The following is a 26,365-nucleotide window of genomic DNA, read 5'->3' as shown; positions in this document are numbered from 1 at the left end:
TACTTTAGCTTTGGACGTTGTTAATTCATGCTCACTTTCTACGGTATCAATATACTCGTCTTCAGAGTTGTCAGGTGTTTTCTGAATGGTGCACACCGTTTGTTTTAATACCATAAACAAGTTTTTTCATCTCGTATATGACTGACTTCTCGCGAAGTGATGGGAGATGTCTGGTGTGGATCGAACTTTTTTGTATAGCGTTAGGGGCTACAGCTTCAAGCATGTCTAGAGATAAACCTTCAACTCCTTCAACGCTCTGTATGAAACTAGCAACGTTGTCTGTGTAAGCCATGGTTTCGATGATTTTACCCAAATCGGCTATGTATAATAACATGGCTTCTTCAGCCGGCATGTCACCTAGTTTATTCCAGGCGTCCCATTTCGCTCTGTTGACAACGTCCCAGAAGGCAGGCCTTCGTTGTTTGCAGGGACCCAATGTGGCTTGTTTGTAAAAACTGTAGAATCTCAGCATCATTTCATGGCTCGGCTGAAATGTGCCATTCTTTGCATACTTCTTATAACATTAACGGCGGCGTCGAAGCGCTCCTTACAGGCATCGTAGCTGTCTGCATCTTTTTCGCTGATTTCGAACAATCGTCTAGAAGAGAAAGAAATCAATAATGTGACTTCATTGAATTTGCATGGATGGATGAAAGTTTTGGAAGCACTGGAATCATAATCGAGGTCCGTTTGAGTTATTTAGAGACCTTGTATATATGCAAAAACATATTATGTCGATAAAAGAATTAAAAGTAATTATTTAATGACAGGCGAATTGTCGATTGCAAAAATGACGTATGAAATGTCAAAGTGACATATCATTATTAGGGGTGCCATAGTTGATCCAATTGCATTATTTTCGCTAATCGTTACATACTTAAATATTTACATTATTAAAATAAAGCAAATAAAGTCTATATTTCTTTCTAAAGTAATTTATATTAAGTACAATTAAATTTAAAATACGTTTTTATTTCCTTTATCGCGCGCACACAGGGTCATTAACAGGAGTACCAAAATCAAATAAAATGATCCAGATACATATTTTTGCAAAAATTATTATGACAATAAACTAACCTAATGTATTAAACAACTTAAATTAACAGTTTTAAACATATTATATGTATTTTATATGAATAACAGTAATAAAATAATCCTCTTTTATATAGGAACGTTTTTTTAAAAAAATAATGTAGCTACCTTCACGAAGGAATATTTTATAGGAGAATGCACTTATCATGAAGGAATATATTTAGGAGAATCATATTGTTAACAATAATTTTATAATTTGTTATTATTATTTTCATTATCATCTATGATTATTGTTGTTACTAATTTATTTGTATTATTTTTATTACTATTATTTACTTATTTATTACTCTTTCTTAATCACTTATTTATTTATTATTAATATTGATTAATTAATTCACTTATTTTGCCATTTATTTCATAATTTTATTATAATTATAAATATTGTTTTTATTTGCTATTATGCACTTAATGATATTATTATTTAATACTACTATTTATTTAATTATATTTTTATTTATTTATATTTTTTATATATTTAATTCGGTAATTTTATTTTAATTTAATTTATTACATTTTTTTAATTTAATAGTTGAAACAAAAAAAAACATTTTATTTTATTTTATTATAAAATTAGTCTCATTAAACTTTATACATATAAAAATTATTGCAATTAATAATGAATAATAAAATACATAATATAAAGCAAATTTCAGTAATTACTTAGCCTTGTGAAATTTTTTTACCTTTATTTCACTTATTTAAAAAAGTCACCTATATTGTATATTTTTTAAATTTATTATAAAAACATGTTATCATTATTTTAAATATATTATGCTATCTTAATAATAATGAAATGCAAAAATTAAGTCTTGTTTGTATGTTTCATTTTTTTATTATAGATAAAAATGGATTTTGATAACGTTTCGATAATTCCTATCTTTTGTAAGAAGGACTTTGATAACGAGGCCGTTTGATAAATAATTTATAAAAAAATACGAATCTATATATAAATATATTTATGTTATTATCAATGAATGCAATACAATTTGATAAAGGAAATAAATAATTTAAATTACATATTATTAAGTACATATTCAATAAAAAAAAATACAGATATAGTTTTTCCTGGTGGGCATCATTATTATTATTTATGATTTTATTTTTGCGTACAAAAAGTATATTTTTATCTCAAAAATTTATATAATTTTTTGTATATGCAATTGTTTTTTTAAATTACTACTACTTATTTTTTTACTAATATTTTAATTTTTAATAATGTAAATATGTATGTATTACATTATTTTAACTTGAAAATAAAACTAAACATGGCAAAAGATGAAAACTGTTAAATTTAATTCCGATTATAGTATTTTATTTAAGTTAAAACAAAGTTTTATATATTTTTAGTATCAACATTTTATATAATATAAAACGTATAAATGTTTATAAAAATAGTTAAATTTATAAAACATTTATTTGTAAAAAAATTACATCGGCTAAGTTCACACGTAAACACTTTAAACTGTCAAAATTTCTTCAAATTTCGAATATTAAAATAACAAAATGCGTATTTATTTTAATATAATAGAATCTTTTGATATTTTTAGTATAATTTACGTTGTTTTTGTTAATTTGAACAATAAACTTTGACACTACATATTAGATTAAATGAAAAAATACTTAAAAATACTCAACATGGCGGCGATATGGTAAAGGATAAAAATGTCAAATTTAATTCGGAATAAAATTAATTATAAATATATTAAACAAAAGTTTTTAATCAACATTTTATATATCAGATTTTATAATATATGAACGTAGAAATTTTTATATTAATATTTAAATGTATAAAACAATTTTTTGTAAAAAGTACATTGGCTTAGTTCACACGTAACCCGTTCAACTGTCAAATTTTGTGCAAATTCCGAATATTTAACAACAAAATGCGTATTTATTTTAATAATATCTTTTAATATCGTAAGTACAATTTACCTTGTTTTTGTATTTTAATTTAAATAATGAACTCTGACACTATATATTAGATTAAATGAAAATACTTTAAAACAAAATTAAACATGGCGCCGCTAAAGGATAAAAATGTCAATTTTTTTTCGGACAAAAATTATTATAAATACATTAAAAAAAGTTTATAATCAATATTTTTATATATAGTTTATTATAATATATGAACGCAGACATTTTTAAATTTTATTATTTAAATGTTTAGAACAAATATTTAAAAATTTACATCGGCTAAGTTCAAACCTAACTCAACTGTCAAAATTTGTACAAATTTTAAATATATTATAAACAAAATACGTATTTATTTCAAGACAATGGACTAATGTGATATTACTACTACAATACAAGAACGTTATTGTATTAATTTCATCAATAAACCGCAGTCAAAGGGCATCGATCACATTCCAGGGTCAATGTTCAAGTACGTTGTTAGAATTCTAACCAAAAAATTTGCACAATAATCAAAAAAATATGCACTCACCTTAAAATGATAACTGATACACAATTAAAACAGCGGGTAATCCTTGTACAACAATTTTCCTAGTGCATTGTGTAAAACCAACAAACAACAAATAAAAACAATATCAATTCCAAGAGCGACAATCTGTTTATCACTAGAACACTATCACATATAATTTTGCAGAGTGGAACTGTGCAACATTTACTTTCTATAAATGACTTTATTAGTTTCTTTTCGTGTAAAACTAATCCCCATTATCGGATTTCAACTATCAACTACTGACTCTAAACAAGTCTTGCATACTAATGAAAGCAATGACGAGTATTACATTTACAAACGCCTCATATGCAAATATCTATATATACTTACATATATTTTTTCTTAATTGCTAAGTCATCAACTCATTCTGTGTGACGTACGATATTCATTTCTATATATTTTATAACGTGTCTGCAACTCGGTTGCATAATTATTAATGCAAGAAATATAATGCTAATTAATAAAATACATAAAAAAATTGTTACATAAAATTAAATGACAGCGGCTGTAATGGCGGCTGCGGGGTAACAGATAAACAAATGAATAAATAAAAATCTATATATATATTATATATATATATATATATATATATATATATATGGTATAATTCTACCGATTTTTTTATACCATACGTATCCTTCCTCATATTTTAAATTATATATACGCATCCTCATGTATAATAATCCTTTATCATTCTATTTTCATACCGAGTAAAGACGCCATTATTCAATTTTCATCTTTTAACGAAACTAGTAACGACTTATTTAAACACAATTTAACTTCATTCTTTCTCCTTTTCGGCACATACATTTTAAAATTTAATTTAGATCAATAACCACACAGTTTTATTAAGTTTATGTATATAATTTTATATAAATCACAAGTGTATTTATTTAATATTTCACAAATATCAAACCGAACAAATTGCGTCCATTACGGCTCCTTCGTCCTGATTGGCGGAAACGTAGAGTTGTATGATGAAGTTGGTCCTGATTAGAAGTACCAGATGCGGTAAGTAAATTTAATGGCGGTTTTTTCAAAATTTGAAATGTAAATATTAATTTATTTATATTTATTATAAACCAAAGAAAATTATGTTTTCACCAGAAATCCGATTTGTTATTTATGTTCTCTCGTCGTTTCAAGTTATTCTAAATGATTTCATACAATTACAGAGTTCATGGTCTTAAACATTCTAAAATATTTTAGGGCTATAAAAATTGTTTTTATTATAAAACAGTTTATAATAAACATTTAAGTAATTATAAAATTATACCTCCTGAAAGAATTTCATAAGCGTGTGTTGTAAAATAAAATATATATGCTAAAGGAGACTAAAATTAAATTTTAAATCTTAATTGTGAATCCTGCATTATCTTTAAGCTCTGCAGGACGCACCGTTTGTACTAGAAAGTTGTAATTGTAGTACATTGTAGTAATTTTACATCCATTGTAGTATAGTTTACAAACATTGTAGTAATTTTACACTCATTGTAGTCTTTTTACAAACATTGTAGTAATTTTACACCCATTGTAGTATTTTTACAAACATTGTAGTAATTTTACGCCCATTGTAGTATTGTTTACAAACATTGTAGTAATTTTACACCCATTGTAGTATTGTTTACAGACATTGTAGTAATTTTACACCCATTGTAGTATTTTTACAAACATTGTAGTAATTTTACACCCATTGTAGTATTGTTTACAAACACATTGTTGTATTTTTACTCCCATTGTAGTATTTTTACAACATTGTAGTAATTTTACACCCATTGTAGTATTGTTTACAGACATTGTAGTAATTTTACACCCATTGTAGTATTTTTACAAACATTGTAGTAATTTTACACCCATTGTAGTATTATTGTTTACAAACACATTGTTGTATTTTTACTCCCATTGTAGTATTTTTTACAAACATTGTAGTAATTTTACACCCATTGTAGTATTTTTACAAACATTGTAGTATTGTAGTATTGTTTACAAACATTGTAGTAATTTTACACCCATTGTAGTATTGTTTACAAACATTGTAGTATTTTTACACCCCTTGTATTATTTTTACAAACATTGTAGTAATTTTACACCCATTGTAGTATTTTTACAAACATTGTAGTAATTTTACACCCATTGTAGTATTTTTACAAATATTGTAGTAATTTTAAACCCATTGACCAAGATTTTTAATTTCAGTATGGGAAGTTCTAGCAGTTTGAATTAAGACACGCTGCCATGCACCCCATTAGTTAATAAAAATGTTTAAGAGATAAATTTGGTTATAATTCTTCTCCCCCAGAACCTGGTTATATATTTCAGGCGGCACCCTGAATCATATTGGTAGAGTGGCTCGGCACATCACAGTTAAAAGCTTGCCGACCCCTGTTCTAGACGGCGACGCGGCGCTTACGCGCTTCGATATTTTGTCTCTATGCAGTTAAAGCAGTACGATTGCTTTGAAAAAAAGTTCAGACTTTCCAAAATATGTCAAAATAAGAAAACATTTTTTTTCAAAAAAAATTTTTTTTTCAAAAAAAGTAATTGTTTCCCAAAAATCTAATTTTTTCGAAGTAAAATTTTTTCAAAAAATGTTAATCTTTTTTCAAGAAAATAATATTTGGTACGGGAAGCTCCAGCAATTTGCCTTAAGGCACGATGCCATGCGCCCCACTAGTTTTAGAAATTTAGAAATAAGATCAGATTTTCTTTTTAACACAATTTATTTATTATTATTATTATTATTATTACTTTTTTTACGCAAGTTTGATGGACGCATTCGAACGGACGAGCGATCTGCTTTCACACGTCGTATTGTAAATTAGAAATACACTGCATAATATAAGTGCATAGAGAGAATTTTATTTAGGTCATGCACATGCACTTGCAGTGCTGCATTCGATTGGTAAAAAATTATAAATTATCATTTATATTTATTATATTCATGTCGATTTTATGCTAATTCTAATGAGTAAAATAAATAATAATGTCGTATTTGTACGAGAGTAGCAGGTACCCTTGGAAAAAATGTGTTAATCAGTGTAAGAAGAAGACATGCGCTTGGCATTCATTACATTACTTTAACACAAAAACCAGTTCTCATTGAAGGACTCTCTCATTGATATTTATTTATTTGTATTTAAATAGAATTACTTTGTGGAATTTTCCACTGTTTAATGGTAATAAATGGTGAATTTATATATAAAATATATTTTTAATGTACCGAGGTCTAAACGGCATTTTTAACTAATTACGGGTGTATGGTTTGATACTTCTTCTAAACGGTTATTCGGATTTTGACAATTCTTTTTAGAGTTTGTCAAAGGAAATTTTTAAGATTTAATAAACTATGAGACTATAGTAATATTTATAGAAAAATATGACAAAAATTACAAAAAAACTAGTGGTGTATGGCAAGGTGCCTTAAGGCAAATTGCTGGAACTTCCCGTACCGTAATGAAATATTCGAGAAATTTTAAACATATTATTACAAATATATTACTACAAATACTGTAACTTTCATTATTTTTGCTATCTTGTTATATCTGAGCAAATCAAATGTAAATCATAAATCAATTTATCCCCAGAACATTAACAATCGTCATTTTAATTTCGAATTCAATTTAAAAAAAAAATAGTTGCCTAATTTACACAAAATTGAAAAAGTGCTCCCGTATAGTCACAGTCTAAACGCATTTGCAAATAATTCTGTGCGACATTTTCACTTATACTGTGCTTAGCTTGGCGGCATTTTCACATTTTTCAATAGTTTTCACAAAATTGGAAAATTTATCCAGTACCTAAACAGTCTAAACGCACTTGGGTAAACATTTGTTCCAGAGTGGCGCTCAGACTGTGCTTAGCCTGGAATCGAAATAGGAATCGAATGTTTTTTAAACCATTCAAAACGGTTGATCCGTGCGCCCGAAAACATGGACAAAAAAATGCGGACATACAAAACACACACACACATACACATACTCATCTATTTTTTCTAAGGTATGTCAAAATATTCAGAAACCTTTGAAACGTAAAGATATATAAAAATTTTCATTTTCGATTTTTTTGCGATTACTATAACTTGCCCTACGGGAAGTTAAAAACTAGTGGATATTTTTTTAAATTTTGTTTTTATTTTCAATGTACAACCCTTCTGGATAATAAAAAAAAATCTAAGCAAAAACAAAAAGAAAATATTTGAATTCTTAAAATAAAATTTAAAAAAAAGTTGGATAGGCAGACCCTGTATTAAAATTTAAATAATAAATATTAAATAATATTTATTATTACGATATTTTTAGTTTTTTGTCGTAGCACGAAAGATGGTAGAAATAGTTGGTAATTAAAATAAAAATACAAGTATATATTTGTGCAAATATTTTGGACATGATAAAAAGTAGAAAGTGCCTTCTAGAAAAATTATTTAAATTGTTTTATATTTTGAAGCATTTCAATTGTAATACCCTATTGTATATTGTACTTAAAACGATTTGAGATAGATTGTATTCAACATTTGAATAATTCTATTTTCAAATTTATTTTAAATTGCTTTTTCAAAAATATTTAAATTAAATTGGCTTCAGTTATTATTCTAATGTTGGAACAAGTTTTTTACCGGCAACAAAAGCGACCAACTTCACTTAGTTGTTGTCGTTTCTTTAGACCTGTCACTACATAACCCACGTGCGTTAACCTTGTCAATCAATATTAAATACAAATAATTAAATAAAATTAGTTATAAACAAATAAATATAAAGTTATAAACAAAAAATGAAGCGCCTGTCCGACGATCGCACCAAGCTATTATTCGAAAAATTAGCAAAATAGTAAGTTGGCAATTACAAATATAAACATAATTTTGAGGTTATGTAGTGAACAAATATTAATTTATTATATTTTTTCTAGTATTGGACCGAATATCAAACAACTAATAGATCGCCCAGATGGAACTTATTGTTTCCGTGAACACAAAGACAGAGTTTTCTATGTATCAGAAAAAATTTTACGCCTAGCCGAAACCGTATCACCTGACAACCTGCTATCAGTAGGCACATGTTTTGGAAAGTTTACAAAAACGAATAAATTTAGATTGCACATAACAGCACTCACGTTCTTAGCTCCATATGCTCCTTATAAAATCTGGGTCAAGCCTTCTGCAGAGCAGCAATTCTTGTATGGAAATCCTGTCCTCAAATCCGGTTTAGGACGTATCACTGAGAACACCGAGAAATACCAAGGTGTTGTGGTTTTATCAATGAGTGACTTGCCTCTAGGTTTTGGTGTTGCTGCCAGATCCACAGCCGAGTGTAAACATGCCGATCCAATGACTACCGTATGTTTCCATCAAGCAGATATTGGTGAATACGTGCGATCAGAAGATACTTTAATATAAGTTTAAATTAATGTATTTGGTTTAATAAAATATAGTTTTGTAAGTAACATTTGGTTTTTGTTTAAAATAATTCTGTATTCCGACTAGCTTCATTTATAATTTATTAACAATATTTACAATGCGACTAAAATACCTGCGTGCAGATTTCTTTTTCACGTATCTATGGCACATCACAATTGTTTGAACTTAAACAAATGACACAACATGGATTTGTTGATCCAAATATAATACAAGTAAATGCCACAACAACAATGTGTGCCCTTTGTGAAAACTTTAATATGCATTGTACGTTTTATTATTTTTTTTACACGTTTTTATGCAAACTACAAGAATTTTAAGCCGATTCCAAATTGTATTCCTTGGCAGATACTGTCTGATTCTTCGTACTTTAGCGGGAAGCAATAATTTAGTTCTAGTCGAGCTATATGGCCGATTCTCATTGCAAGGCCCAGGCCGGTAGACATGCGCAGTTTCTCGGATAGAGAAGCCCAGGAAGCCTCCAGATCAGGAGCTAAGGGGAAGAAAAAAATTATAAACAATAGTTTATCAGCACATCTCCTAATCAATACTTACAGATATCGAATTCGCCAACATTTCCTACATTGAAAAAGCCATGTACCCGGAATAAATCACCGATACCACCCTGTCCTGGTCTGAAGGGCAACGGTGAAAATAATTGTAGACCTGCTGCCCAAAACATCTAAAAAAATATCAAAAAAAAAATCATTAAAGATAATAAAAGGATTTCATAGTTGTATAAATAAGTTTTACTTACCGGTGCCCCTGTAAAGTTATCCTCAGCGGCTGGACCTGCCCCTCTCATTGTAAAGCCTCTCAAACTTAAAGGACCTCCGAGGTAGTATTTTTCTGATAAATCTGATTGTTCATAATTGTTTAAGCTGGATAAAATGCCACCCTAAGAGTATAATATTTAAATTAATAAAAGAACCTAATGTCATATTTAAATTAACTAGTGGTGTATGGCATCGTGCCTTAAGGCATTGCTAACCTTAATAAAATGTTCGAGGATATTGAATGTTTTCAAATAGATTATTATAAATATTGTAACATTGTCTAATATTTATAAGAAATATATAAACTTTAGTCAGAATTAAAAATAAAATCCGAATTATTTTCGATACACAAAAAAAAATAAAAAAAATTGAAACATTTTTTTTCCAAAATCAATTATTTTGTTAAAACAAGCAGAAAGTTCTTTGAATCATTTAAATCGGACGTTTAGTTCTCTTATAAACTGCCATTTTTTTGCACATTTCGCTCTGTATCTTCGAAATGACTGGGCCTGCCTTTGCCAAAAACTAATAACCACTTCTCCCAATCATCACTAATTGAATGTTTTTTAGATCATTCAAAGCGGATGCTCCGTTCTCTCAAAAACTCGATTTATATATTCTGCACTCTTTGCTCTTTATCTCCGTAACTGCTGGACCTGCCTTTGCTAAAACCTAATCAGCGCATCTCCCAATATCAATAGGAATCCTAATCAGCCCATCCCTATCAATAGGAATCGAATGTTTTTTGAACTATTCAAATCGGTTGATCCGTGCGCCAGAAAACGTGTGAAAAATTGTATCCAAATATACACACACACATCAATTTTTTTTCTGAGGTATGCCAAATGCTCAGAAAATGCAAAATTTTTCAATTGCGATTTTTTTTTGACGATTACAGTAACATGTTAATAATATATATTTAAAACACACAAAAAATATTTGCGACAACAAAAGACAGTAAACAAAATAATAAACTAGTAAAAGTGGCATAGAGCCTTAAGGCAAGAAACTGAAATTTAGATATTTAGATAAAATTTCCAACTGTTTATTTCAAAAATGAAGTTATCGCTATCAATTAAATCTAAACATTGCGATTTCAAATAGAATTTTTTTAAACACATTTAAATTAGCTGTAATTATATTTTATATAGCACAGACACTATAGTGCTTCTATGTCCTAAAATTGTAGCTTATTATATTAAATTTTAATGAATTGATAATGTTTGAGTCATCACATCACGAAAGTAACTTTTGACTTAAATTTTGACTATAATACTTTTTCAAACTTTGATGTATTTTTATTAAACTATTTGTCGTAGAGTCGTAAAATGTTAGTATGTTTTATAAGACTATGGTATCTATTACTAAAAAGGTTCATAAAAATAGACAATTTTTTTTTCAACAGTTCCTTTCAAGAAAACAGTTCGGTAGATTTTTATCTAAAACTTGTCAGGTCTATTCCCAACCAATATCTTTTCAACGGTTTTTAAATTTTCAAAATCGATTCCAAAATTGCGGGCTAAAACGTAGACGAAAAATTTTTCACTTTTCTGCTAATTACAAAGAAATTGGACGATCGCTGCACAAAATTGATAAAACGATAGTCCTCATTGAAATAGTTTTTGAAAAAACTGTCGATTTACGACGAAAAATCTGTTCACACACAAACATACTTTTTCCAAATGTTGGTCTCATTCGATTTAGAATTGCCTGAAACGTCCAGGAGAAAACATACAACTAGCAAATCAGATTTTTTTATGAAAACATAAAATTCTTTTTCAAGAAGTTAATTATGAATGATTAAAGTACACCTAAGTCTGTTTTTACACGATCTTTTTGTACACGGTTTTGATATAACACGGTTTTGATATAACACGGTTTGAAAATTGAATATTTTTAATTTTTTTACACGAATTTATTCCATTTAGCACGATTTGAAATTTTATGTACCTAAATTTTTTTGTCAAATTAAATTTTTGCAAAGTATGTTCTTATCACAAAAAAGTATTTATGAAAGAAAAAAGTCTGAAACCATCGATAGTATCGATAGTTTGCAAACACTAGCTTAAAGATTTAAGTGAATTCCCCTTTAGCGCGTACAAACAATTTTTACTGGTCAAAGCAAATGTGAATAGCACCAATTTAATTCTTGTTCTTAAAAATTCTTGTTTTTCACCAATTTTAATAGGTTTTAGAGATTAGGAACAAATCACCCATTTTTGTATAAGATCAATGTCTTTTTTACACGGCTTCTTCTGGAACCAATCTCCGTGTAAAAACAGGCTTAGTTGTATAAGTATGTTATCAATTACCATAAAATGTATCCTTTATCACCCCTTACCTGTAAACTTCCCTGCAACACGAGCCCGTTCTGTATGTATCTATTGACCTGAAGATGAAACTCGTTCTTGACATGTCCCACATTGCCACCAGGTCCTGCAAACTCCGTGGTCCATTGAAACATCCTTCCCCCTGTCGGAAATACTTTATCGTCTCTCTGGTCCAAGCAGAGAATGTGTCGGAAGGCTGACTTCAGTTTAGGACCAGCCTGCGACCTGACTTCGAAGGCTGACGTCTTGGACGGGGTGCCCAGTTCGCGTATTGAACCCCTCCCATTGGAGATTGTGTCTCAACTGGTAATAGATCGATTAGACATTATAAATTGGATTGTATGATAAAAGATGATGAGATTAGATTTTGTTACTTACACTGCCGGTAGATGTGAATGCAAGGTCTACGAGTGTTCCTTTGTCAACAGTTGCGTAACCGGACCATGGCCAGTCTGCTGCTTGTTGGAATAAACTACAGGTGAGGCTAAAACGATAATAGAATTAGGTGTAAGTGGCAAGTTGCTTTAACTTAAGTTGCATGAACTGCTCGATATGAATAAATTAATTAGTGGGGTAAGTGGCATCGTGCCTTAAGGCAAATTGCTGGAACTTCCAGTATCGTAACGAAATGTTCGAGGAATACATAATGTTTTCAAATAGATTATTATAAATATTGTAACATTGTCTAATATTTATAAGAATTATATAAACTGAATTGCAAAGTTGAAATTATTTGTTTAAAGTATATTAGAACTATAGTCAGAATTAAAAATAAAATCTGAATTATTTTCGATATACAAAAAATTAAAAAAAAAAAAAAAAAAATTAAAGCAAATTTTTTTTTTTCCAAAATCAATTTTGTTAAGACAAGCAGAAAGTTCTTTGAATCAATTGAATCGGACGCTTAGTTCTCTCAAAAACTGCCATTTTTTGTACATTTAGCTCTGTACCTCCAAAATGGCTGGGCCTGCCTTTGCGAAAAACTAATAACCCCTTCTCCCAATCATTACTAATTGAATGTTTTTTAGATCATTCAAGTCGGATGCTCCGTTCTCTCAAAAACTCGAATTCTATTTTCTGCACTCTTTGCTCCTTATCTCCGAAACTGCTGGACCTGCCTTTGCCAAAAACTAATCAGCACATCTCCTTATCAATAGGAATCGAATGTTTTTTAAACCATTCAAATCGGTTGATCCGTACGCCCAAAAACGTGGGCGAAAATTTGTATCCATACATACATACACACGCACACACATCACACACACACACATCCATTTTTTCTGAAGTATGCCAAAATGTTCAAAAACCTTCAAAACGTCGAGAAATGTAAAAATTTTCAATTCCAATTTTCGGCCCATTACAATAACTTACCCCACGGAAAGTTAATTAAAAAGACTTAATCGATTAGAATTCAGATTTAACAAGTTTTTAACTGGTGACAGTAGTTAATTTACATAAACACAACATAACCCGGCACTTTTTTTTATTATCTTCCCGTAGGGTAAGTTATTGTGATCATCCAAAAAATCGAAATTATTTTTTTTTGCATTTTTTCACGTTTCAAAGGTTTCTGAACATTTCAGCATACCTTAGAAAAAAATGGATGTGTGGGAGTGTATGTATGTATTTCACCAATTTAAAATTGTGATTAAATGCGCCAACTTTTGGTACTTTTACAACACACTTTGGTACTTTTTTTTTAAAAGTTGATAAATATTAAAAGCTTTAAATTCACAGTTCAACAAAAAGCCTCAATTCTTATTAGTTATTTTTTTGACTTTAGTCCGAGAAATGTTATTCACGGTTACGATGCCAAAGTTTAAATAAACAAAATTAGTAAAAATTAACCACAATATCGAAAAATTGCCCAAGCTTTGAAAGTTCATAATTTCCAAATGTTAGATTTTTTTTTTCAAAATTTTTGCATGATAGTTATATTCCATATTATAATCCTGTTGAGTTCTGGAGCACTGTTCATATATAGATATCCATAAGCTCTTATATTTTGTCTATGAAATACAAATATAATTTGCCTCAAGGCACAATGCCATGCACCACTAGTTTATGGTTTTTTCATTTTTAATTTTTGAATACATTTTTATCGATAAATAATTTATAACATAATTTTTAATTTAAATACTTCTACTCACATTGGTTCTTTTTGGTAGTTAATAAACGGTTTAATGAATGCAACATTGATGTTGGACGTCTTCTGATTTCCATAACTGTACTCAGCTTGAACTCGTTCGCCTCTGCCAGCCAAATTTGGTAATTTCAGACCTTAAAGAAATTCCTAAATGAATATTGAAGATTGTTACATATTTAATAGAACGGAAAATGTAAATTCTTCAATTCTATGCGATTAACACTATCATGCAAACATATTGTCCATAAGGATTGATGAAAAGTGTACGTTAAAATGATAAAATTATGTCTTATGTTTAAAGTATAATTATCTAATCTGGATCTATTTATATAATCTATTCAAACACATGCCGATGCACAAATAATGATACAGAATAAATTGTTGTTAGTTACTTAACCAGTGCCTGATTTGTATGTATGAAATGTTGTGCTCGTGATCACCACAACACTCACAAAAACCATTCCGTTATAAAATTAGTCAATAAAATTCAAGAGTCAATTATAAATATTTCACCGAGAGCAAATTTGTAGACGGAATGTGGAGCTTTAACTAAAGAAGAAAGTCCTATACGTTTCGAAGGACTGATACCTTTAAAATATACCAACAAAATAATCACTAAATAAATATAATTATTATAAATCTAAATTTATATTTAATTTTTTTGGATTAATGGGAACGTACTCACCGACTACTAGGGAACCTTCATTGTTGCCGATCATAGTATTTACACCACCGACAACTCTTTTGAGTTCCTGGACGTGGAAGGTTACCTGAAAATAAAAATTTCACAAATAGAAACAAGTAACACTTAAAAATAACAAGTGATTTATGCATTTAGTTATAGTTTTTAAAATTATTTCTATCTTATATATAGTGTCGCAAAGTTCGTTGCCCTTATCCACCGAAACGGCTTTACAGAATTTTTTTATCTATTTTTCATAAGGGTTGTTCCCCCTTAAATTTTTTTTTGAAATTTTTGGACGAAATTTTTTGTTCTAGTTTCTTTTGTTTTTTTACTTTTTTATCACCAATCCCTATTTTTTTATAGTCATTTTAGTAATCCAATCATTGAATATTACAAAAACTTAAATTTTACTTTAAAATACCCCTTATTAATATTAAGGGTTGTTCAATCCAGATACTTTTTTTAAATTATGGGCTCAATTTTTTTCATTTTAATTTTTTTAATGCGGAATTGACAAAATACATACAACTCTTTTTACCTCAAAATACTATTTTTAACAAGGGTTGTCTACCCCTAACATTTTTTTTTAATTTTGAGACCGACTTATACCAGAAATAATTTTATGGCAAAACAACGTTTGCCGGGTCAGCTAGTATATATAATATATTAATTTTTTTCCCCAAAAACAATCGTTTTGTCAACACAAGCTGTTGTTTTTTCAAACAGAAAGTTTTTTGAATCATTCAAATCGGATGCCTAGTTCTCTCAAAAACTGCAATTTTTGCGCATTTAGCTCGATATCTCCGAAACGACTGGACCTGCCTTTGCCAAAAACTAATCACCTCTTCTCCCAATCATTACAAATTAAATGTTTTTTAGAGAACTAGGCATGAGAATCGGATGCTCCGTTCTCTCAAAAGCTCGATTTCTATTTTCTGCACTCTTTGCTCCGTATCTCCGAAACGGCTGGACATGCCTTTGCCAAAAACTAATCAGCACATCTGCCTATCAATAGGAATCGAATGCTTTTATAACCATTCAAATCGGTTCATCCGTGCGCCTGAAAACGTCGACAAAAAATTGTCTCCACAAACACATCCATTTTTTCTGAGGTATGCCAAAATGTTCAGAAACCTGTGAAACGTGAAGATATGCAAAAAAAATCATTTTAGATTTTCGGTCCATTACTATAACTTACCCTATAGGAAGTTAAAAAATAATTAGCTAACCGTTAGTGTGATTTTATGTGCAAATAAATCACTGAATTACGAATAACTGAGATTTAGTTTTATAGACAAAAACAATAAATTTTGCTTTTTTTCCTCGTTTCGTAAATTGATAAAGTAATTTCTGGTAATTAACAATAGCAATCGTTACCTCCAATCCCTCTGGTGTAGCTCCTGGTCCCCTGCTGGTATCGATATATATCCCAATGCTCTTAAAGCACCCCAGCGAGTCCAGGCGACCCCGCACCCTAAAAATATATATAAATAACAAATATATCAAATATCTCATATATTTCATGCTTAATTCAAATTAAAAAAATACAAATAGAGCAATCGAAGATTTTAAGATGCATTGTGAACGCACCCTGGTACGTTACAAAAGACACCCTACATAAAGATCTAAAAATAAAAACTATTAATGAAATGATAAAAGAAAGGAGCAAAAGATACCAGGAAAAACTACCAGGTCACCCAAACATATATTTAAAAGAATTAAGCGAGGAATATCCCACATGAAGATTGAAGAAAAAATGGCCAAAAGATCTTGAATAAAATGACAGAAAAAATAACAACTAGCTGTAAGTGGAATTCTGTCTTGAGGCAATTATGGCATCGTGCCTTAAGGCAAATTGCTGGAACTTTCCGTACAGTAACGAAATGTTAGAGGAATACTGAATGTTTTCAAATAGATTATTATAAATATTGTAACATTGTCTAATATTTATAAGAATTATATAAACTGAATCACAAAGTTGAAATTATTTGTTTAAAGTATATTAGAACTATAGTCAGAATTAAAAATAAAATATGAATTATTTTCGATATACAAAAAATTAAAAAAAAAAAAAAGTTGGAACAAAAATTTTTTTTCCAAAATCAATTATTTTGTTAAGACAAGCAGAAAGTTCTTTGAATCATCTAAATCGGACGCTTAGTTCTCTCAAAAACTGCAATTTTTTACATATTTAGCTCCGTATCTTCGAAATGGCTGGGCCTGCCTTTGCCAAAAACTAATAAACACTTCTTCCAATCATTACTAATTGAATGTTTTTCAGATCATTCAAATCGGATACTCTGTTCTCTCAAAAAGTCGATTTATTTTTTCTGCACTCTTTGCTCCGTATCTCCGAAACGGCTGGACCTGCCTTTGCCAAAAACTAATCAGCTCTTTTCCCTATCAATAGGAATCGAATGTTTTTTGAACCATTCAAATCGGTTCATCCGTGCGCCCTAAATCGTGACTGGAAATTTGTATCCATACATACATACACACACACACACACATCCATTTTTTCTGAGGTATGCCAAAATGTTCAGAAACCTTCAAAACGTCGAGAAATGTAAAAATTTTCAATTCCGATTTTCGGCCCATTACAATAACTTACCCTACGGGAAGTTAAAAAGAGAGATATCTCATAGAAGATAATCTCTTAAATGCATCAACACCAACATCATATTGTCTTAAAAATGTATATAATTTTGATTCACAATAAAACTATGCAAAAAAAATATTTCATGCTTATTAATTTAAACACATATATCCATTCTCCTTACTTGTGGGCTTTGGCCATAACATCTTGGAAGTTCCTGGCTTTAAAAAGCTCCTTAACAGATTGTTCTACGATGTCATCTTTGGTCCGCCCCAAACCTTCGATATTTATCCGATCAACTCTGGCCTACAAACACAATTAAATTTAGTTAATAATTGTTTGTTAAATTCAAATCATTCGGCCAACTAGCCAATACATACTTACAGATACACCTTTTATGTCAACTTCTCTCGCTTGTTTCGACGTGTCCTGGCAGGGCTCTTGTGTGTGAAGGGGCGCATACTTATCCTCCTATTTAAAGGATAATTGAGGTAATTATTAGAGCAAAAAATGTAATTTAAGTAAAACTTATTTAGGCGCGACTAAGGTGTAAGTCCGTACAAACGCAACGGAAATGCGTTACGCCAGAACTATATAATACGTCATTCGCTTTCGATGAAATCATTTTTATACGGGTCGATTGTGATTAGTCGTCGTGTATGTGAATAGAGATCTGTCGTTGTATGCATACCGGCATCAACAAGGAAATCGGCATAGATAAATATTCATTTTGAAGTTACATCGTAGTACTAATCTTGACTTAATAAAAAATGCCTGAATCAAAAGAATATTTTACCCTGTTCCTTGAAAATAATAAAACAAATTAAACATTTGTGCCGTGCACTAAACGAAAGTTTATTGATTAGAAATTATTTCTATATTATTCGTAGTTTCTATAAATCTTTGAAGTTATTAAAATGGAAAATATTTTTTAGGCAAGACATATATTACAGCTGTTCAAAGAATGAGATTATATCGCCAGCGAAAAAGTAAAAAAAATACAATCAATCAATGAATGTATGTTAATTTTAATTACATGAAGTTCTTCAAACACAATTATTACATGATGAGTTAAATTGTGAAAACTTCAGACGTTGTTTAACATAATTCACTATGTTAACGAATATTATAGAATTTATTAATCAGCAATTACTTCATTTCTCTAATAAAGATTCAAGTCCTAAATGCTAACAACAATGACAAACCGATCATGTCATATTTGAAGTGTGACTTTAATTACATTATTGTTTTCAAGTATTAGAAATATTTTTAAGGCTATCATAAATATATAATTTATAATTTATCATTATATAAATGTGTATAATGGTTGACACTAATAATTGTGTGCATCACGAGTGTTACCATTTTACTAATAAACATTATTCAAAATTGTTATTCGATGCATTTAATTTTACTTAAATGCCATCTTGTGCAGTAGCAAATAAGTTTCTTTTTTAAATCATATTTAGTAGAGGTGATTGCCAAATTACAGTAATGACAGTCGTCATAACAGCTAAACTATACTGTTTGTTTGAACAAGTTTCCTTTATTATTTTCTATCAGTGCCTTACATTAATGTGATAACCAAATTGCTCGTAAAGAGCCAATAATAAGTCAAACATTAGTAGTTATTTACCAATAATTAGCTTTGATTTCTTATTCTTTTTGAATGAAATTTAAATAGATAACTAGTGGGGTGTATGGCATCGTGTCTTAAGGCAAATTCCTAGAACTTCTCGTACCGTAACAATATGTTCGCGAAATATTAAATGTTTTCAAATAGATTATTATAAAAATTGTAACATTGTTAAATATTTACAAGAATTTTATAAACTGAATTACGAAGTTAATTTTATTTATTTAAAGTATGTAAGTGAGCTTTAGCCAGAATTAAAATTAAAATCTGAATTATTTTCAATATACAAAAACATTTAAAAAAAATGAATATATAAATTTTTTTTTCTAAAAGCATTTGTTTCATCAACACAAGCAGAAAGTTTTATGAATCATTCAAATATCTCTGGAACGATATGTGGTAGCTTATAAATTCTTTCACTGAGGTATTTGTATTTTAGATATCTATATTTCATCCTATTACCTATTACCTATTGTTACCTAGTACTTATTGTTTTTAATCTATTTCTATGCAACCCGAGGAGCAATGTGACACTGCCCTTTTCTTGTACAATTTGATTTTATGACTAATCCATCGTATCTAAGGACAGTATTTAAGCATTGCCTCTTAAACAAATTACCATTTAACTCACTTTTCTCCTAGCAAACTAATAAATTAATAAAATTAGTACAGTTAGTTTTTAGTACAGTAAAAAGAGTTTTTATTTAAATTAAGAAATTAAAAAAAAAAAGTCACCAGACATTGACCAAATAACTCCCAGGTTCCTTACAAAAAAAAGACATTTATCTAACATACCTATGTTAAGATTTCGCAACTCATGTCTCAAGTTTAAGTGACATCAATCGTAATGGTTCTAAAAATAGGTAAAAAGTTTAAAAAAAGTTTTTATTGAAATTAAGAAATTAAAAAAAAGCCACCAGACATTGACCAAATATCTCCTAGGTTGCTTACAACAAAATAGACATTTATCTAACATATCTATAACTACATTTTAAAACTACCCAACTCATGTCTCATATTTAAAATGACATCAATCGTAATCAATCGTTCCAAAAATGGGTAAAAACTTGAGTTTAGTCGGTTCTTTTAGACAAGAAATTCTTTTGCAGATTATTTCTAAGTTATTTGAGAGGTTTGCCTTGGACATCATCAATACAACAATCTAGTACAGATAAACAGGTTGGCTTTTTCGAGAACCATTCAACAATTCAACAATGTCATTGATTAGTTGATTAAGGTATATTACACCATTTGAAGTCCACAAGAACAATTTAGTGCCAGATTATCAGGTTGGCTATTTCGATAAACATTCAACAATTCAACAATGTCATCGATTAGTTGATTAAGGTATATTTACCATTTGAAGTCCACAAGAACAATTCCTTAAATGGATTAATTATAATAGTTATATTTGATTTACGCTGAAAAGACCTAAAATAATCAAAAACTGTTATGTAAATAGATCTAAAAAACTTCTATTAGAACTTTGCGCAATCTCAAGTCCATTTGTTATTTAACACTAAAATCTCCAACAAAAGACAAAATATGTAAAAAATCAATTTCCCAAATACAGATATACATTTATAACACCAAATCACCTACAAAATTGTGAATAATCCATTTATCATTTACCATAACCTCAAAATCTCCATTTGACTTTTCGGTGCAAAAAAAACAAAATAAATGAATTGTATTACCTTGGCCTGTACCATTCCCATAATATGCTCGTACCACTGTATTCGATTAACGGAGCCCCGGACATAAAAAATGAATTTTGAAATTTAGTTATATCATACGAAATAAAAATTGATAACACCTTGTGTCATTAAAATGAATTTTTTTGTGAAAGCGCCATAGTGCCTTTCCATGTTTGAGACAGGGCGCACACGATTTAGAAAAATGACAGCCAGCCGAACCGAGCGCCATCTAGATAGTGGAACGAGAGGGGTTATGTCAGCGAGAGAGATGGATGCGATTTGAAAGCCGTGTGCGAGAGTGAGACAAAATATGACTTGTCGTCGATGTTTTTGCAAAAACGGTTGCGGGAATTTGAAATTTTAAAAGCCGAAAGACAAGATCTGTTTTGCCAGATGATCGGATAAGCCGTTTTTTCATAATTAGCAGATAAGTGCAAAATATCCATCCCAAAAATTCTGTCCACATTGTCAAATACTTTTGAAAGACATTTGGGAATCGTGCTGGTTAGTGATATTTTGTGAAAATCGGTCGAGGCGTTTTCAAGTAATTTTGCACAGTGATAGTGTTAATGGTTTTCGAGCATCCTAAAATATTTCACTCTGAACATTTTTTTAAACTACTTGGCGTTTTTTTCAAAATTGAATAAGTACAAAAAACAGAGCATTTTTTCAAAATACCTAAAATTTTTTTTCAAAATTATATTAGTCTAAAAAATCTCTAAGCATTTTTGTTACTGACTGAATCTATTTTTTATATTCTGATCATAATAATATTTTTTAAAATCTGAGATTATTTTTATAAATCTAAAATTATTTTTTTAATTTAACAAAAATGAGCATTTTTTTTTCAATCTCCAAGCATTTAAAACTTATTAATTTTATCTGAGATTATTTTTAAAAATCTGAACATTTTTTACTATTTTTTTTTTCAATCTGAGATTATTTTTATATTTCTGAGAATATTATTTTTAATATTCATATTATTTTGAGAAAAAAAATTATTATTTTTATAAATCTGAGATTATTTTTATAAATCTGAAACAATTTTTTAATTATTTTTAATTTAACATTCTAACTTTGATACTATTTTCACCAAAAAGAAAGTGAGACTAAACTTTTTCTATTTTAATAATTTCTAAGACTAGTGACTTTTCTATTTTAATTTCTAGCATTTTTTTTATCAATATCGGAGCAGTTTTGTTATTACTAAGACCAGTTTGTATATTATTACAATTCTGGGACAATTCATTTCAATTTTGATACTATTTTGACAAAAAACCTCTGAACATCTTTTAAAAAATTCTAGCTTTTTTCTTAAAAAATCTGAACATTATTGTTACTACTAAGACTATTTCTTTATATTACGATTATGAAATAATTTGTTTTAAATCTGATAGATTTTTATAATTCTGAAACTGTTTTTCTTAATTTTGATACTATTTTGACAAAAAACCGCTTTTTTCTCTAAAATCTGAGTAATTTTATTTCTATTGAGACTATTTTTTTATATTCTGATTATGAAATAATTTTTTTTAAATCTGTCACTATTTTTATAATTCTGAGACTGTTTTTTTCAATTTTGATACTATTTTCACAAAAAACTTAGATTCTAACCGTTTCATTTCTTTCTGATTATTTTTTAAACTTTTTATTTTTTAAAAATCTAAAAATTTTTAAACTGTTTTTAAATTTGAGATTATTTTTTTAAATTCTGAGACAATTTTCTTAAATTCTGACATCATATTTTTAATTACAACACTATTTTTTAAAGTTTTGATATTATTTTTGAAAATTGTCATCATTAATTTCAAGTTTAAAGCAAAAGTTTTATTTTAAAGTTGTAGTTGCATAATTAACTTGATTCAAGGCTCAATACCACTTACACCTAGTTAAATAAAAAAATACATACACTTCTTGATGAAAATATATATTGAGAAAAATATATATATTAATATTACTTATTAAATATTATACTTAGGCTATAAAAAATATAAAAATAAAACTGATAAAACAATTGTTTTTTATTAATTTCTATTTATTAATTTAATTGAATATTTAATAAAAAAGCTTAAATACAATGACTGAAAATAAAATCTAAATTAAAAACACAAATTTATTAAAAAAATATAAATACATATTACTTATATAAATAAATTTTTTAAAATAAAATTAAGTTAATAAATATCAAATAAAATTCTAATATTTTTCCAACAAAAATATAATAGAAATAATATATCATTTAATTTACATTTATATAAATATTATTAAATTTTATTTATATTCGATATTTCTTTTACTATCAGGTACTACAACAGTTAATAAAATCCCCAAATTTCAATATCTGGCTATACAAAAACTATTAAAATAAATATTACATAATAAATATTGAAATTAAATTCATTCCAGTCGATTTTATTTCCATTTTAGCAAAGGCTCGAGGCCATTGCACATTACCATGTAGTTTTTACGACAAAAATTGTTCATTTTAAATTAAATTTTAATTAAAAAATTGAAGAAATCTTTTGTGAAAATTGTAGAAGAAATGTTAAAATTGTGTGCAAGTGTTGAAAAAAGTGTTTGAAATTTATATCGAAGAATATTCAATGTAATCAATTTTGGAGATAAAAATCAAGTTTTTTGGATACATTAAATTTCTATTAAATTTATACATTTTATTAAAATTATTTCGAAGTATTAAGCGATAAAGGCGTTAATTAAATATTTTTTAAAATTAAACTTTACTCACTTATTATTAGATCACAATAGTATTTAATGCTAAAATAATATTTAATTTTAATACTCTTTTCAAATTTTATCAGTGTTCATAATACTATATTGTAATTATTATTTAAATTCATGATGTTGACTTTGAAACTTTAAAGTTTTTTAAAATCCATGAATTTTTTTTGTGTTTGAGTCTTTTTCTTAATTTTTGAACATTTTTCATATATATTGGGAATTTTTGAGCGTTTGTTTTTTAATTTAGAGCTACATTTTTAAATTCTGTCCAAATTTTGAGCACTATTTCATTTGAAATTGTGAGAATTTTTCTTTTCAATTCTGTGTAATTTCTTAAAATTGTCTAAATTTGTGAGCATTTGTCTAAACTTGTGAAAACCTTTCTAAATTTGTGAACATTATTTTAAATTGCTAAACATTTTTTCCTTTAATTGTTTTTCTAAAATTCTGTGCATTTTTCTAAAATTCGTGCATTTTTCTTTAAAAATTCTGGGCATATTTTTTTTTTTCTTAAAATTAGTGTATTTTTTTTAAATTTGGTCAATTTTTTCTGTAATTTTATTCATATTTCATTTAATATTTTGTGCATATTTTTTCTTTTAAAATTCTGTGCATTTTTCTTCTAAAATGTTTATATTTTTTTGTTAGAATTTTTGTAAAATTCTGAGAATTTTTTAGAGATTGTGACCATTTTTTTCTAATATTTTGTAAACTTTTTTTTAAATTTTGTGCATATTTTTTCTTTTTAGTTTCATTTAGTGCATTTTTCTTCTAAAATTCCGCTTATTTTTTTTAAAATTGTAGTTCAATTTTTTCCAAACTTTTATTCATATTTCATTTAGTATTTTGTGCATAATCTTGCTTTTTAATATTCTGTGCATAATTTTTCTTAAATTTAGTGTATTCTTCTTCTAAAATTCCATCTAATCGTTGTGGATTTTTTTCCTAAAATTTAATTCATATTTCTTTTGAGATCTTCTTTTAAAATTCTGTTCAATTTCTTCTAAAATGATGCGCATATTATTCCTTCTAAAATTATGTGCAATTTTTCTCTAGAAATTTTGTAAATTTCTGTGCATTTTTCTTTTTAAAATTCTGTGCATTTTTTTTTAAATTCTGCGAATTTTTCATTTAAAATTCTGTGCATTTTTCTATTAATTCTGTGCATTTTCTTTTAAAATTCTGTGCATATTTCTTTTAAACCTCTGTGTATATTTTTTCTTGAATTAAATGTAGTTTTTCTTTAAAATTCCGTCCTTTTTTCAAAATTTAATGTGGATATTTTTCTAAAATTTTATTCATATTTCTGTTAATATTTTTTTGCTTATTTCTTTTAAAATTCTGTGCATATTTTTTCTTAAATTCCGTCCGTTTTTTTAAATTCTGATGTTTTTTTCTTAATTTTCTGTGCGTAATTGTTTTTGAAATTCTATTCATTTTTCATTTAAATAATTATAATTATAAGATAAAGTGTGTGTTTTTTCTTAAATTAGGACATTTGTTTTTAAATTTGTGCATTTTTTTTAAATTTTCGAATTAAATTGCGAATAAAATTTAGATTTGTGCGAACTTTGAGTATTTTTTAAAAAAAATATGAGCTCAATTTAAATTATCTGAGTAATGTTTATAATATCTGAGTAACTATATATAAATTCACTTTAATTTTACAGGTAAATTATATATTTTACTATTAATGTAATTGCTATTTAGTTATTCAAATATAAAAATCGCATCAGTATTAAAAATTTAAAATATTTGAACAAAAGGTTAAATATAAAATAAAGTGCAATAATAATTTATTATAAACAACAAAAAAAAAAACACAAACTTTTATGCGCAATGGCCGGTGTTTTATTCGTGGTTTGCGTCCCGTCTGCCCAATACGAACAAGAACTATCGCAGCGTCCTCTAACCGAAGATTTGAACCGCCGAGACTCAAAAGGACCCCAGACGAGCACACCTGCCGATCTGCATCACAACGGGTTGCTCCAGGGGCGCACTTTCATACCACACAATATAAAATCCAACGGGATAACAGGTCAGTAGAAAAAATAATAATTAACTCACTGTAGGGCAAGTTATAGTAATCGTAAAAAAATTGGAAATGAAATTTTTTATATATCTTTACGTTTCCGACGTTTCTGAACATTTTGGCATACCTTAAAAAAAATGGATGTATGTGTATGTGGGTACGTGTGTGCGGATACAAATTTTTGTCGACGATTTCGGGAACACGGATAAAGCGATTCGAATAATTCAAAAAACATTTGATTCGTATTGATAAGGAGACGTGCCAATTAGTTTTTGGCAAAGGCAGGTCTAGCCGTTTCGAAGAAATGGGGCGAAAAAGTCAAAAACGGTAACCCAGTTTAAGAAAACGGAGCGTCCGATTTGAATAATTCAAAAAACATTTTACTTATATTAACAAGATGAAAAACTGATCAAATTTTCATGAAGGCAGGTTTAGCGGTTTCGGAGATCTAGTAAAAAAAGTAAAAAAAAATGCCATTTGGCGGTCAAAAATGATCATTAGACATATGCACTCGATTCCTATTGATAGAGAGATATGCTGATTAGTTTTTAGCAAAGGCAAGTCTAACCGTTTCGGAGATACAATGAAAAGAGTGCAGAAAATAAAAATCGAATTTTTGAGAGAACGGAGCATCCGATTTGAATGATCCAAAAAACATTCAATTCGTAATGATGGGGAGAAGTGGTGAATTAATCTTTGGCAAAGGCAGGTCCATACATTTCGGAAATACGGATATAAATCTGCAAAAAATGGCAGTTTTTGAGTGAA

General features: G+C 28.2%; 3 protein-coding genes across 4 annotated transcripts in view; 2 read left to right on the top strand and 1 right to left on the bottom strand.

Moving 5' to 3' along the window:
• The window catches only part of LOC113387558 (sorting and assembly machinery component 50 homolog A), a 29,979-nt gene extending 8,992 nt beyond the window's left edge, over nt 1-20,987 (bottom strand). The window contains exons 1-5 of one of the 2 annotated variants that reach the window (XM_026624893.1): nt 20,827-20,987; nt 17,878-17,964; nt 17,678-17,799; nt 16,275-16,371; nt 14,898-14,982 (exon numbers count right to left, since the gene is read on the bottom strand). In XM_026624893.1, coding sequence (XP_026480678.1) covers nt 14,898-14,982; nt 16,275-16,371; nt 17,678-17,799; nt 17,878-17,964; nt 20,827-20,847 — 412 coding nt within the window. In that variant the 5' untranslated portion in view covers nt 20,848-20,987. The remainder of the gene's footprint in view (nt 1-14,897; nt 14,983-16,274; nt 16,372-17,677; nt 17,800-17,877; nt 17,965-20,826) is intronic. The other variant, XM_026624892.1, reaches the window with a different exon arrangement.
• On the top strand, nt 8,209-8,989 carry LOC113387560 (60S ribosome subunit biogenesis protein NIP7 homolog). Its single transcript, XM_026624896.1, has 2 exons — nt 8,209-8,376; nt 8,456-8,989. The coding sequence occupies exons 1-2, from the start codon at nt 8,321-8,323 to the stop codon at nt 8,940-8,942; spliced, it is 543 nt and encodes a 180-aa protein (XP_026480681.1). The 5' UTR covers nt 8,209-8,320; the 3' UTR covers nt 8,943-8,989.
• A 4,282-nt stretch (nt 20,988-25,269) lies between the features above and the next one.
• Nucleotides 25,270-26,365, top strand: part of LOC113388529 — a 17,676-nt gene continuing 16,580 nt past the window's right edge. Inside the window, exon 1 of the mRNA XM_026625901.1 lies at nt 25,270-25,603. Within this exon, the coding sequence (XP_026481686.1) occupies nt 25,405-25,603 (199 nt within the window). The 5' untranslated portion in view covers nt 25,270-25,404. The remainder of the gene's footprint in view (nt 25,604-26,365) is intronic.

This window comes from Ctenocephalides felis, unplaced genomic scaffold (genome assembly GCF_003426905.1).
Source record: "Ctenocephalides felis isolate EL2017-DRISC unplaced genomic scaffold, ASM342690v1 CF-g0.4_SCAFFOLD_03572, whole genome shotgun sequence".
In the NCBI taxonomy this organism is placed as follows: domain Eukaryota; kingdom Metazoa; phylum Arthropoda; class Insecta; order Siphonaptera; family Pulicidae; genus Ctenocephalides; species Ctenocephalides felis.
Note: the sequence above shows the minus strand (reverse complement) of the source record. Positions and strands in the feature narration are given on the sequence as shown.